The sequence below is a fragment of the Poromitra crassiceps genome, assembly GCF_964638095.1.
Source record: "Poromitra crassiceps genome assembly, chromosome: 15".
Classification (NCBI taxonomy): Eukaryota; Metazoa; Chordata; class Actinopteri; order Beryciformes; family Melamphaidae; genus Poromitra; species Poromitra crassiceps.
In genome coordinates, this window is record NC_139634.1 from 16,287,988 (window position 1) to 16,301,849 (window position 13,862).

General features: G+C 45.0%; 2 protein-coding genes across 3 annotated transcripts; both read right to left on the reverse strand.

Annotated features, from left to right (window-relative positions):
• Positions 1-127: 127 nt before the first annotated feature.
• On the reverse strand, positions 128-6,253 carry ube2ka (ubiquitin-conjugating enzyme E2Ka). 2 transcript variants are annotated; one of them, XM_083651291.1, is made up of 7 exons: positions 5,928-6,253; positions 5,177-5,270; positions 4,842-4,900; positions 4,622-4,704; positions 3,898-3,997; positions 1,164-1,292; positions 128-1,075 (listed from the first exon to the last, which is right to left on the reverse strand). In XM_083651291.1, the coding sequence occupies exons 1-7, from the start codon at positions 5,988-5,990 to the stop codon at positions 1,001-1,003; spliced, it is 603 nt and encodes a 200-aa protein (XP_083507417.1). In that variant the 5' UTR covers positions 5,991-6,253; the 3' UTR covers positions 128-1,000. The 2 variants fall into 2 exon arrangements, with proteins under 2 accessions (XP_083507417.1, XP_083507418.1); XM_083651292.1 differs by lacking the exon at positions 5,928-6,253 and having other exon boundaries at positions 5,060-5,181.
• Positions 6,254-8,316: 2,063 nt separating this feature from the next.
• klb (klotho beta) lies at positions 8,317-13,380 on the reverse strand (the record flags this gene model as incomplete). The annotated part of the gene is made up of 6 exons (XM_083651770.1): positions 8,317-8,747; positions 9,232-10,172; positions 10,485-10,741; positions 10,915-11,183; positions 11,324-11,837; positions 12,622-13,380. 6 exons carry the CDS (start codon positions 13,378-13,380, stop codon positions 8,317-8,319), a joined length of 3,171 nt encoding a protein of 1,056 aa, XP_083507896.1.
• Between the last annotated feature and the right edge of the window lie 482 nt (positions 13,381-13,862).

The following is a 13,862-nucleotide window of genomic DNA, read 5'->3' on the forward strand; positions in this document are numbered from 1 at the left end:
AGTTCCTGGGGGGAAACCAGTGGAAGGCACCACAAAGGCGTGTCTTTGAAAGGTAACACAAAACAGAATGGACAGAGTCTGGATTAATTTACACAGACTTTAATATCTTTATTTACAGATGACTCATTTTGACATTTTCTCTGTTGGTGTAGTTCAGCTGATGCAATATTTTTTTGAACTCTTTTCCTTAGAGACTTAAGGTTGCGTTACTGGTTGAACGGTGATTTTTACATTTTGTGTTTTCTTTCAGTTTAAAAACGGGAATCCAAATGTATTCCCGTGGGAGGCCAAAACCAAATTAAAAAAAAGGAGGGTAAGGGGACAGGTGAAGTTAGCCATGTCAAGAATGGGTGTGGGGTGGGGTGGGGGTGCTGAAGGGGTCAGACAGTCAAACAGGGGAAGGGGGGGGGGGCACCTTGGCATGAGAATGGGCATGGCTAGTGTGTGAAAACCTCAGCGATGCTTTAAGTGCTTAAAAATCTCGACCAGGTCCAAAACAGCCTCCGTAAAAGGCTTTACTCTCTCCTACAATGTGTTCAGAAAATGAATATAAATGCACTGCATAGGCAAGGAGAAAGCCACTGACAGTCTACTGGGACATGGCCAGTGAGTCGGGGGGAGGGACTGGCAGGCATGGGTGGGACGTGGAGTCTGGGTGGGATATCTGCCTCGAAACGGGCGAGGAGGAGGGGGCTTTGACATCTTGATTGTAGCAGAGTGGAATGTTGAAATGACCGTAAAGAAAACCAGTGATTGGAGCTCACAGAGCAACTGACCCGAGTGTGGTACAGGAGGCGAGAAGGGAGGAAGCACGGGGGGGAGGCCTGACAGATGGGACAAAAGGAGGGATGGTTGGAGAGAGGGGAGAGGGGTGAAGTGTCCAGCGAGGGGCGGGCACCACAGAGGAAAAAAGACGGCTTTAGACAGAAGGGACACGGGGCTTATGTGATGGAGGAGGAGGTGGGGGAGATGAAGAGGGAGATGAAGAGGATGCCAAGACTCAGTTACTGAGCAGTAGCTCTGTTGCCGTCTCCACATCCCAGGATTTCGATGACAACGCCACTATTACTGCATTCTGTGGACAAAAACAGAGAGAGATTTTTGTCCTGCTTTATTTTACAACAGTCTCCAACGACTGAACGCAAAAGTTGAAAGCTACTCACTTTCTCAAAGCCCATGGAACAGAGTTTGTCTATTTTGCGTGTGTACTCTGGACTGGAGACGGGAGCACCTGCGTAGACGTGAGACCAGAGCCTCGCCGTCTGTTTGAACATCTCGGGGTTCTGCTTGTACTGTGTGACAAACAAATAATAATAATAATATGAAGGAGAGCAGGAGTAAGCCCATATGGGAGGGGTGCAGCATGCCACTGTCAACAACTACAACACTGGTGTTCTCGCATCCAAAACATGTCGACATACTTTCCATTGTCACCAAGTAGAAAACAGTTCTGTTGCAAAAAAAAAAAAGAGCGTTAAGTGTGGCATTTTTTTGACCGGTGCTTTGAGAGTAGCCCCACCTCCTCTATTCCTCCAAGCAATGCAGGCGTTTTTGATGGATGTAACGCACGTTCAGCGTCTCAATTTTTTTTTTTTACTATTGATTTGTGCAGGATGGTCACACAGACAGTGTTATATCAGGGGTGCATTCAGGACCAATGTTCCCTCTGAGCTTATATTTTGGCTGTGTCTAATTTATCATGTTGGTCAAATAATACACTTTTCCACAGAAATGTAGTCGATATACATAAGTGGGTGGGGAAGTTTTGGTAGCAAATTACTTTAGAATGCAGGGACTTTGCCATACTTTAAACTTTACTGAATTGATGCCCTGGCACAAGCCTGCAGGGAAATCGTTGTACTTAAGCTTTTGAGACAAATTACAATTTAAAATTAAACTTAAATTGATCAAGGCTACAACCTTTTTGAATGTTTAATTGTAAAGAGCCTGCAGCTCTTTCCATCATCATGATGTTGGATGTTGCATGGGGTACTAATCTTCCAGGACTTAGCCACTTCTTTTTCTGACTTTCAGCATAATTTAAATGTTATTTGTCTTTTTCATGCTTTCAAACCTTGTTAAACCTTGGACACCATTGAAATAGAGAATTTTTTTCAGTTTGTTGCAATATTTATTTAGATTTTTTCCTATTGTCATTCTGTCTGCTGTTTTCAGAGTAAGGACATGTATTGCCACAGCGGGGAAATAAGTAAATATATAATAAATATAAGAAAATGTAAATTCAGTTAAGCTGTAACTTGTTGAACTTAGCGTGAATATACCTTAGAACAGTGATTCCCAAACTGGGGTATGTGTACCTCTAGGGGTACATGGAGGTACTACAGGGGGTACTTGAGAGAAAGGGGAAAATGGAAAAATATAATAAAGCATGAAAATAAATTAAACGTTAAAATAAATCTGCTCAAAAGTAATTGCAACTTTCACTCCATTTCTTATTTTGTAATGTTATATTCTTCAAAAGGTGGGTTATCATTGACAGCACTTCCACCATTTTTGGAGAATGACCCAAGATCGTTTTCTCAGCTACAGTGGTAAACAATATGATGTCACAGTGAAACTGACCTTTGGACATTTGGATATAAAGTGTCATCGTGTCATTATTTTACCCTATTAGACATTTGTGTGAAATGTTCTCATAATTAGCATATGAATTCTTGAGTTATGGCCAAAAACGTCTTTTGTGACGTCAGAGTGACCTCGGTCTTTGACCTGTAATCAATTCATTGTTGACTCCAAGTGGACGTTTGTGCCAAATTTGAAGAAATTCCCTCAAGGCATTCCTGAGATATCGCGTTAATGAGAATGGGAGGGACAGATGGATGGACGGACAACCCAAAAACAAAGTGAGAAACATGCTTCAACGTAGCCTCAAGTTTAGGACGTTGTTGGCAGCAGCTAGACCTACATACTTGGACATCAGCTTGACGAGGGGGTCCCAGGGGAGTCCCCAGCAAAATGAGTCAATTGTGTGATTTCACTAGGATTTTGATGACTAGAAGTTAGCTGAAGGAGAGAGTAGTGCATATGTGCATATACTTGGTCATAGCTTTCACTCTCTCCTGTTATCTCCGCATCTACATTTTTGGGGAGCGGCACGCCGCCTACGCTCATCGGCCGCAGCGTAGCCCTACGGCATTACGGCCAAGGCTTTGACGCCTGCCCATTGATTTCGCTTATGCCGGCTGTCGCTGGCATAACAATATGTGATTATTGAAATAGAAGGCACTTAGAGAGGGCAAACTGACAAATTCTCTAACTTGCTGTTGCACTCAAAGGCATCATTCCTGACATAGAAATTTTAGTATATCAATTCCTATCACTTTAAATGTTCAGTGAAATTCATTTGTTGACACTAAAAACATACTTTAAAGATGTGAATTCGAGTCATTGCTGTTAGTTTCATAGTTATGCCTAATAGGGAAAAAACAAAAAAACAAAACAATGGCCTAATGGTAGAAATCAGAGATGATCGCCAAAATCGAATTATACATCCTGTTCCTTTGGATCAAGGTCCATCTGTCCACCAACTTTCTTGGAAATGTGTTCATAAGTTAAAGATATCCTGCTCACTGACTGACAAACAAACAAACCTTGGCAGAGGTAACAAATGACCATGTAAATGATATCGAGTAAAAAGAAGATCACAGTCGAAAAACAACAGAGATAAATTGCTCGTTCTAAACGCCTGTGTGCTTGGCAGCAGTCTGTCAACAAGACCCATCTGCCAGTTGGTAAAATTAAGTAATTTGCCAACTGTGATGCCCCAGTAGAACACATATGATATCCACAACAAACACTGTCAACAAAATGACCAATATACTGTAAATGTGTGCACACGTGCGCACGCACACACACACACACACACACACACCCCACCTGATTGGCTACCACCGCATCCTGTGGGTCATCTGGTTCTGCTGCTGCCAATAAGGCTTGTAGTGACAGGAGGACAGTCCTCAGTGTCATAGCTGCTGCCCTGATGGGACATAACAAGTCAGAGGTTAGAGCAGTATGTGAGGGAGTACTTCAACAGAAGTAGGCTGCGGGTATAAGCTCTGCCATTGGTGCCATCCATTTCATTCGGAATTCCCCGCCCCTTCCGTTTCCGCTATCTGCATGTTTTCAAAGTCCATGTCGCTATGTACAAACGACAACAACAGCTATCAACCAACATGCTGAAAATGGCAAATTTTACATACTCAACATAAATACATTATTTTACTGTTTTGGGTGGTGTTTTCTTTGGCAGGGAGTTAGACATTTGGTTCCAGCAAAACAAGTTCCCCCCGACACTATTTTGCAAGAGCACGGTCACCGCATACTGTGTGTTTAGCACCGCCCTAGACGCTTGTGATTGGTTTAAAGAAACGCAAACAAATCAAGAGTATTTTCCCCCTGTACCAGAATGAGTGCGAATTAGTGCGTTGAGCCAGACCTTTCTCCAGTGCTGGCACAAAGATAGGTCTGGATAAGCGAAACTACTGAGGGTGTAGTTCCAACATGGACTCTGGCTCCTACAGATACTCTTACAAGAGTGGAAATGTTTTAAATGATGGATGGATAAGAAGAATCTCTGGAATGCTGCAGTGAACTCACTCACCACTGGTCTTTGAGAATGTCCAGACATATGGCACCTGTGACTGAGCTGATGTTGGGATGCCAGATCTTACTGATAAACCGCACCTGAGAGGTGGAAGGACGAGACAGAGGAAATCATATACAGATGTGCACACACAATAGAGAACTGCTAATGCCAATGTCCTGACATTTGAAAACAGATTGTTCTTTGCCTATGACAAATAACACTAACGAATACCTACCTTAGGCGGATTGAATGGATATGTCTCTGGAATTTTTATTTCTAGTTGATATCTGCCTCCTGAAAGAAAGAAATGGGACAAACGATTATTCCAGGATTGTGACAGGGAGCAATAAAGCAGCCAGGTAAAATGTTATGGCTTCGTCGTCAATGGGTTTAAGCATACGTTCTAAAACGTTAAAAGCCTCTAAAAGCGGTTAGTTGGTGTATCCTACCTACTTCTTTAAAATCAAGTTGTTGTGAGTGATGTCCAATATCACATAACAGCATCATGCTACCATGCATGGAGTGTAAGCAGACTAGGCCGAAGGGAGCCCCTCCCTGTGAGCCCCTCACCTTCATATGGCGTGTCAGGTGGGCCTGCTATCTCTCCTTTTAGTTCTGTGAAGTTTTCATCCACCAGATCCACTTTTATCTGGTTTTTGCTTGTCTGAAAAGCAGCAAAAGAGATTGAAGCAAAAAAAGTAGTTTAACTTTAGTGGACACGCAGACTGAAAAGTGTTTAGCTTGCTTGTTTTCAAACTCAAATCTGCCTATGCAGCACAAGTTGACACCTAACGCTAGCAGCATTACAGTAGCTGACGTTAGCTTGCAGATGGCCTCAGAAGAAAGGAAAGTTCTCTACAATACATGTCAGCTATCTAACGTTACTACTAGGCCTTTCTGTGACCAGGAGGATGCATGGGAAATATATTCAGTGTCTTACGAGAGTCAGACTAAAGTATCGTTACTCAGCGAGAGAGCATAGTTGCCAACCAATATTAGTTGCATAGAGTGCACTGGTGGAAAGCTAACGTTAGCCAAATAACGTAGCAGCGTAACGTTAGATAGATGCCCAGCTTGGCTAGCAAATTAACCAATGTCGCCAAAATAACACGCATGCAAAATACCTAACGTTACGTTACTCTGACTTCACTTTCACACAAAACAGCTGACGCTAGTGGTAACGTTAGTGAAGCCGGAGGAATCCCTGTCGTGTCTGACATAACAGTTAGCTGAAGCTAGCTAGCAGCTTGGTGTTAGCAAGCTGACAGCGACGCGTCGATTGATAAAAATCAGGCAATCGCTGGGAAACGTGACAACCAACCTCTTCACTTTTGAGAACCTCCTTGAATTCCCGTTTTATCCTTTGAACTGCGATGTTGGCCATGGTTCCCCCCTCTGTCTGTCCGGTTGGGGCCTCTCTCGCCGTCCGAATTTGCTAGCTTGTCTAGCACTTCGGTTCTGCCTACAGTAACGTTAGCTCTGTCACTTTTTTGATAGGCTACAACACGCGAAAATAACACAGTTGCAGGCTTGCTCCCGCGATTGTCTTCAATTCCGGCGATCTATTTATTGTAATAATACAATAGCTTATCAACATGTATCAAGCCTCTCGAATATGTAACAACACAGTGGTTGATGGTGCTGAAAACATTTTAATACCAACTGCTTGCAATCTGGGGGAAAGAGGGTCATGTGATTTCTATTGCCTTCCTGAACGCTTCTTGCTATTGGTTGATGTCAGCACTCACCATGACCTGACTACAGTTGAGATCATCTATGCACGATGACGATATTGTGTATCATGTTAGCAGCAGCAGCAGCATCATTACCGAAACCTCTACAAGCTTTCCAGGATGGTGTTTACCCACCATGTGGAGCTGAAAATAATATAGTGTTGAATTGGGATGATATTGGATAACAAGGTCAATAATCCATCTAAGTGTATTTTATTTTGTTTGTTCACATTTTCATGCAGTGTGAAACTAACCATGACATGTAGATGACAAATCATGCATTTATTTATAGATTATATTATATACACACTGTGTAACATGTTACTGTGCAGTTAAGAGGTTAACATGCTAACATGTTACTGTGCAGGTTAAGAGGTTAATTTCAAGTCTGTCAAAACAGTCACTTTCAGAAATCATGGGGTGCTGTAAACAGAGAACACATTATGATGATAATAATAATAGTAATATAAAAGTATCTACTCAGTGCAGAAAGTTTATTAGTCTAATTTAAGACTTGCAGTGAAGCATATTATAAACATATTAGATTTCAGAAATCAGAATCGCTTTTATTGGCCAAGTATGTGCACATGTACTACATATACAAGGAATTGGGCTCCGGCCTCGGTTTGCTTTGCTCTCAAAGTACACACATACAGAAAAGAAAGAAAGGTATACACAAGTCAAAAACAGGCAAGGCAAGAAGGGTACATTTAGACAGCAAAAATGTAATACAATAAGTGTGGTGTAAAGTGTCTATTTTAAATACGTATATATGAAGGAATGTACATTTACAGTAACTATATACAATAAGTGTGGTGTAAAGTGTCTAATTTAAATCAAGAAAAGACTAAAGAAAGATTACGTTTTTTTCTTCTGATGGATCAGGTATAAATATTCTGGAATGCTTCTGGAATCAGTTGAACTCACTTCTTTGACACATTTTGGATACATTATTACCATATGTATTGGACATGTGCTTCTTTACAAGTCCTTGCCATGGATGAGTGACCCTTAATTGTCTTCTACTAATCGAGGGAGGCCAACAATGTTGAACCACCATGTCGTCATGGCAACTTCTCAAATGTATGTCTGTCAAAAGTCACAATCCCAGAGAAAACTTGAACTTCTGTATCCATGTTGCTTCATCACACGAGCACTTCATCACAGGAGCATGTATATGATCAACAGATAGCCTACTTACCATCCGTCCACAAAAGACAGACCAGTGTTTCATGTTTCATCACAGCCAACATAGGACACTAGGGGGCATCAGTGTCTCAGGCAGATTTACAGTGTGGCACACAAGTACACAGGATCATTCACCAGTATTTATTTGCTGGTTAGGATAGGGTTTGCAGGTCAGTGGGTACTAAACATGGCAGTAACCAAAAAAAAAAAAATCTGTTAGACTGATTTTCAATGGAGCAACACATAGTGATAATGCATGGTTCTGGTAAGTGGCTTTGAATATCACTTACATACCTATTTGTAAATACATTTTAGCCTTGCTGGACATCTATGGTAAGTACAAACATGAAAGTCAGAGTTTATTCTAATGTACACAGAATGATAATTGTCTGATAATATTACAAAATAGCAATCCTGGCATTGGCATATCTTCTCCATGTTCACATTCATAGATAAAGCTTATCTTCAGTATCATAGACCATACTACTTACATAATGAATTATGAATTCTTGTCAAAGTACAGCATGTGAGCCTGATTTTCTCTTTGGGACTTCCTAGACGTGTCATCCCGTCATGTTCATTCAGCTGTGGAAACTATAGACAAAGCTCTCACAGTACCCTAAACTGATTATCCCTCCAATTAAAAATAACTTAGCATGGTGAAATGGATGAAGACACTTTCCCTTGACAATTATTGTGGAGGGGTAAACGGAACACACATTTGTAATGGGAGAAGATACAAGTATTAAGAGCAGACAGTGATTATGGCTTCTCTCTCTATTAGCCACATTAGCTTGTTTGCCTCTCATACAGCTGGCACTTAACACCAGGTAGAAATGGTGCCCTCACCCTCTTCCTCCTCCTGCTCCTCCTCCCTCTGCCCCTCGTCTGGTTTCTCCTGGCAACGATGGCGACGATGAGAACCGCTGCCAACATAACAGCCGTTATCAGGAGGCAGCCTCCAAACACCAGCAGGGGTTTGTTCTTAAGGATCAGTGCACACATAGTGCAAGACTCCTGGAGCTCGCTGAGCCTGCAGGTTTGTGTGGTGTTGTCCGCAGGGAAGCCGCCGCGACTGATGATCTCTCGGTAGGCAGCGATGGAGGCTTTGGCTTTGGAGTGGCGGTCGGTTGAGGTGAAAAGGCCAAACTGAGGGACGTGTCTGTCCTGCAGCTTCCACACGTAGAAGCCCTGCAGGTTGACTCCATCTAAATGGCGAGCTGGAGACAAACAGAAGATGAGGAGGAGTGGTGTGATCAGCATTGTGTTCATCTACTATCCAGTTCCTCCTCCGTATCAAGCAATATGCACTACTAATGTACATCTTGATAGTATCAAGCTTTACTTCCTGTTTGAAAAGGATACACGGATGCATGTGCAAACACAGAGGAGCTAAGAGGCCATAAAAGGCAAAGCATAAATCCTACAATGATCACACTCTCTACTCCCTCGCTGTTTTTATGATCTCAAAGGTTTCTCATAAAGTCAGGCGTTTATGGTGGGAGGTCAGAAGTCAGGCAATAGTGTGATAAAAGCTGTTGTGCCTGCACTCAACACAGTAGGGATTGTTTTCTATTGAAATGTGATTACACTCTGCACCTAAGAGGAACGTTACTGATTATTGTGCGGAAGTGGGGGGCAAAGTGTGTGTGTTTTTTGGGGGATAGGGGTTGAATATTGGGATATTTGCAATATAAAGCCCACCTTTGAGGGCCTCCTGCAGGTAACTCCGGAGATAGTGCTGTCTGACTCTGTCCTCCACTGCGGCCTGGTCGTCCACCCCGTTGGCTGTGACAAAAACAGGCAGGGCCCTTCCATATCTCTGGCTCACCCAGCCCAGGACCCTCCGCAGGCCCCAGGGTACCACGGCCTGCCCGAGGCCAGAGGAGGGCCAGGTCGGATCGGAGAGGATCATACAGTCATGATCTGGACGTTGTTGTTGCCGGCCGTTGGGTTGGGACGTTTGTGTGTGGGGATATGGAGACACTAAACGGGTGGTAAAATGGTTCAATGCTATGAAACCCAGTGCCCCTTTCAGCTCCTCACGCTCCGTCTCAGTGAAGTTAGGTAGCGGGGAACCAGGGAGGCCCATCACTAAAGCTCTCTGCTCCAGGTATTCCTTCATCTCTTGCGGGTAATCCCCTTTGTCCTCTTCCTCCTCATACCTAGTCTCCAGCAGAGGGTCTAAGAAGCGACCAAGTTCAAACAGAAGGAATCTTTGGGCTGCAGCTGTGTGCGACTCCAGGAAGGGGTTGGCAGGTTCTGCCCAGTCAGCATGTAGAGCCAATGACACCAGTGCCCCCTGTGCCCTGGAATATTCCCTCTCGTATAGCCTCCAGGCTTTTGCATGGGCCAGAAGGAGGTTATGAGCTGCCTGATGATGCTCTTTCCCCCTGGAATAAGCGTCTACCAGTCTGTTGGGCTCGTTGACTGTGATCCAGTAGCGAACCCAGGAGCCCAGCTCCCGGTAGCAGAGTGCTGCGTATTCCTGAAAGGCCTTCACTGTGCTTCTGTTCAGCCAACCCCCTGAGGCATGCAGTGGCTCAGGCAAGCCCAGATTTGAAGCTCTGTGTGTGGGCTGGTAGAGAATGACGACAGCCTCCAGGTCCAGCTTATGGAGCTCGGTCAGGACACAGCGGTAGTACCTTTTAGATATTATAGCAGCAAATAGAATGTAGAGTAACAAGTTATTGTTATGGTTATGTGTGTGTGTGTGTGTGTGTGTGTGTGTGTGTGTGTGAGAGAGAGAGAGAGAGTGAGAGACAGAGTGAGAGAGAGACAGAGTGACAACAGAGGCAGAGAAAGTTGGTATTATCATCTTTGGATTTATATCAATGTGATTATAATCTGTTATTTGTTGTTTTTGTACATTTATGTTTGATGCCAATAAAGCACATCTACATTGAATTTAATTGAATTTAGAGGGAGAATGAAAAGGAGAGTGTGTGCATGTCTACCTCAGAGCCTCAGTGTTCACATCAGAAAGGTCTCCCTGCGGTAAGATCAGGGACCAGTTGAGGGCAAAGCGGTAGTGAGATGCCCCTGTGGAAGCAAACAGGTGGAGATGACCACGGATGGCCAAATAGTCGGTACACTGGGATCCTCGGGTGACCTGCTTGACCCCCGCGACCCTACGCAACGCTCCGTCACCGGTCAGGTTCCAGCTGTAAATATGGGGGTCAGTGAACTGCGGGGAGAACGGATAGAAGTGGACCTACGATAAGAAAACAGACAGGAGAAAATCAGTTAATATGAGTACATAGTTCTTCACGCTTGTGCAAAGAATGAGGCAAAGTCTGTTATTGATGTTGACTAGACTGTGGCTCTAGGCTGTCAAATCTCTCTCTCCTCCGAGTGTTCCTCTCGCTCACTTCCCTCTCCGTTTACCTGCAAGATGGAGTCAGCAATGCCCCAGTGGAACTCACAGGGGAAACGGCCGGTGACCTCTCTGGAGGTCTCATCGCTGGGGAAACCGTTGTCAGCGATGACCTGCCTGTAGTACTGAGCAGTGGTCTTGGGGGTCCTGGTTCGGTCGGGTTGACTGAAGTCCACATAGAAAAGGCCCCGCCTCACGCTGTAGCCGTAATTCCACTCATACCCATCCAACAGAGACCAGGCACAGTAGCCAAACACTCTCACACCATCAAACTTGACAGCTGAGACAGAGAACATACCATTAAGGGGGTGTAAAGACTGAGAGAAACACACAGTATCAAACAAGTCAGACTTGATTATATTGTCTAAAATTTAGACAAGAATTTCTCCAACTGTTCTCTCTTTCTGTTCCCCAGCTCACCTTGTAGGACCTGGTTGATAAACCTCTTCATCAGGTAAATGGCCACTGTGTCCTCCATTCCCACATTCTTTTCAGTGAACCAGCCCCCCTCTGCCACCAGCACCCTCAGGTCCCCAAACTCCAGCTTTACCCAGCCCAGCACGCGCCTCAGGTCCGGGCTCACATTCTGCCCATACTGGACCTGGTTCCGGCCCAGACGGAGGTTGTTGGGCCCAAAGGACAGAGCGAAGAAGTCGGCTGTTTTCTGCACCCAGCGCTTCTCCTCAGGGGTGAACTTGGGCAGGAGGGCTCCATGGTTGATCTTCATAGAGACTGGGTAGTCCCCATCCCCAAAGATGGGATTGGCAAACCAGCCGAGCACGGCCTCTATTGACTGCTGGCAAAGCTCAACATTGGCTGCTGTGGCTTGGCCTCTTTGAGGCTCAACCCAGTGCGAACCCAGAACGATGGACACCTCACCCTTCTGAGTCGGGCGGAAGTCGGTGTTGTAGGTATGCCATGATTTGGCATGTGCCTGGAAAACATAGAAGATTATTATGAAGTACAGTACCATGGTCTGCAATGGTGTCATGACAGTATCATCATGCTTTTAAACTATATATATATAGAAACATTTGAAACTACAGTAGTACTATCTGCCTATTGTGGTGCTGGTACTACAAATAGATAGCTGTATGCATACAGTACCATCTGTGCCAGTATCTTGAGTGCATAAACACAGCTGATTATTAATGAGGCATATCTCCATACTTCCTGTCACACACTGTTTCTCTCCAGCACGAGTGCTGATGTGGTAGACTTTGACCCCAATGTTTTTAAGTGTCCTATTTCCTAATCACAGACCTCTCCACACAAAATATGATCGACTGATTTTCAAAGAGAATAAGTCAATAAAACTAAAACTATGCTATATACAGTATATATATGCCACTGCAGTTTTTTCAAGCTGTTTTAGCATACATTTGTCTTACATTATGGAACCTCATTTTCTACAAAATGTTAGTGTATTGATATAGATTCAATTGCATCAACATTTTGAAAGCTTGAAATCACCTGAAAGATGTAAACAACATTTGCAGACACAATCACCCTCTGCCTAACAGGGTCAAAGATTTAACATTCACTGACCAACCTAAACTGATAAACGTTGCATTAGTTCAAAGGTCAAACACACAGACTGTCTGACCAGAGAGGGTTTGCTGTTTAGGCAGACAACTTGAATATGATTACAGATCGATTAATCCGCAGACTCCAAATCTATTATCCCATCCCTTAGTCAATGACCCTATCTGCCTTACCCTGATCAGATTGTGGGCCACAATGAGGGAGGCAGAGGGACCCCCCATTTCTCCGGGGGCGTGCACTCCTGTGCCGTACCCCTGTACAGCCACCAGGTAGGGGTTATGCATTGTGAGCCAGTACTTGACACGGCTTCCATACGTACGGAAACAGAAGGCAGCATACTCCGCAAACAGTCCCACCAGGGTGTCATTCTTCCAGCCTCCGTAGCTCTCCTGCAGGCGCTGGGGCAGATCCCAGTGATAGAGAGTAACGATGGGCTCTATGTCCTCTTCCAGGAGCCGGTCTAAGAGACGGCTGTAGTGCTCCACAGCAGCTGGATTGGGCTGACCTCTGGCATTCCCATCAGGGAATAGTCTGGCCCAGGAGAGAGAGAAGGAGTACGATCTTGCACCCAGGTACCTCAGTGCCTCCACGTCCTCCTCCCAGCGAGTGTAGCTGTCGCTGGCCACATCGGCCGTCTCTGTCGCCACATTACCACTGACGGCTGAGTGGGTGTAATGGTCCCAGATGGAGGGTCCCTTCCCGTCCTGGTCCCAGGCGCCCTCTGTCTGGAAGGCGGATGTCCCCGAGCCCCATAGGAACTCCAAAGGGAAGGTGTCATGAAGGAAAGACTGGCTTTGGATGCTGGGGTCCGGGGTGGGCTGCTGCCACAGCCTCCTGCCTTCCCCCGGGGCACAGGCTGCCCCGTTCCAGCCACACACCAAAAACAACAGCAGGAGGGGAAGTGTGGGAAGAGAGAGAGTGCTGCTCGGCATACTGAAGAACAGTACCTTGTTTCAGAAATCCACTTGAAGAGGGGAGGGGGTCTCCGGCAGGGCAGCTGTTCTCTGTGGGATCAGGAGTGGACTTGTGAAAGGCGTGAGATCCATGGCGGTGGAAGGGAGACGAGAAACGAAGGATATGGAACAAGTGGAGGCGAGAAGTGGCGCAGTGTCCATCTGACCAGCGTCTAACCTGGTTAGACTTCCCTATCTCTCCCTTGGTGTTCCTGCGCTCCCACTCTGCCCCTCCCTGCCCCATATTGTTCACACATACAGAGGCTGACTCATAACTACACGTTTGTATTAGTCTATCAATGAGGACGCTCCATTGAATTGTTTTCATCTGGCAGTCCCCAGACTGGTAGACACCCCCCCCCCTCCGCCTTACTTTAAATCTAACACCATACGTCAAAAGATAAATTAATAAATAAATAGACTTTCCACACACACACACACACACACACACACACACACAC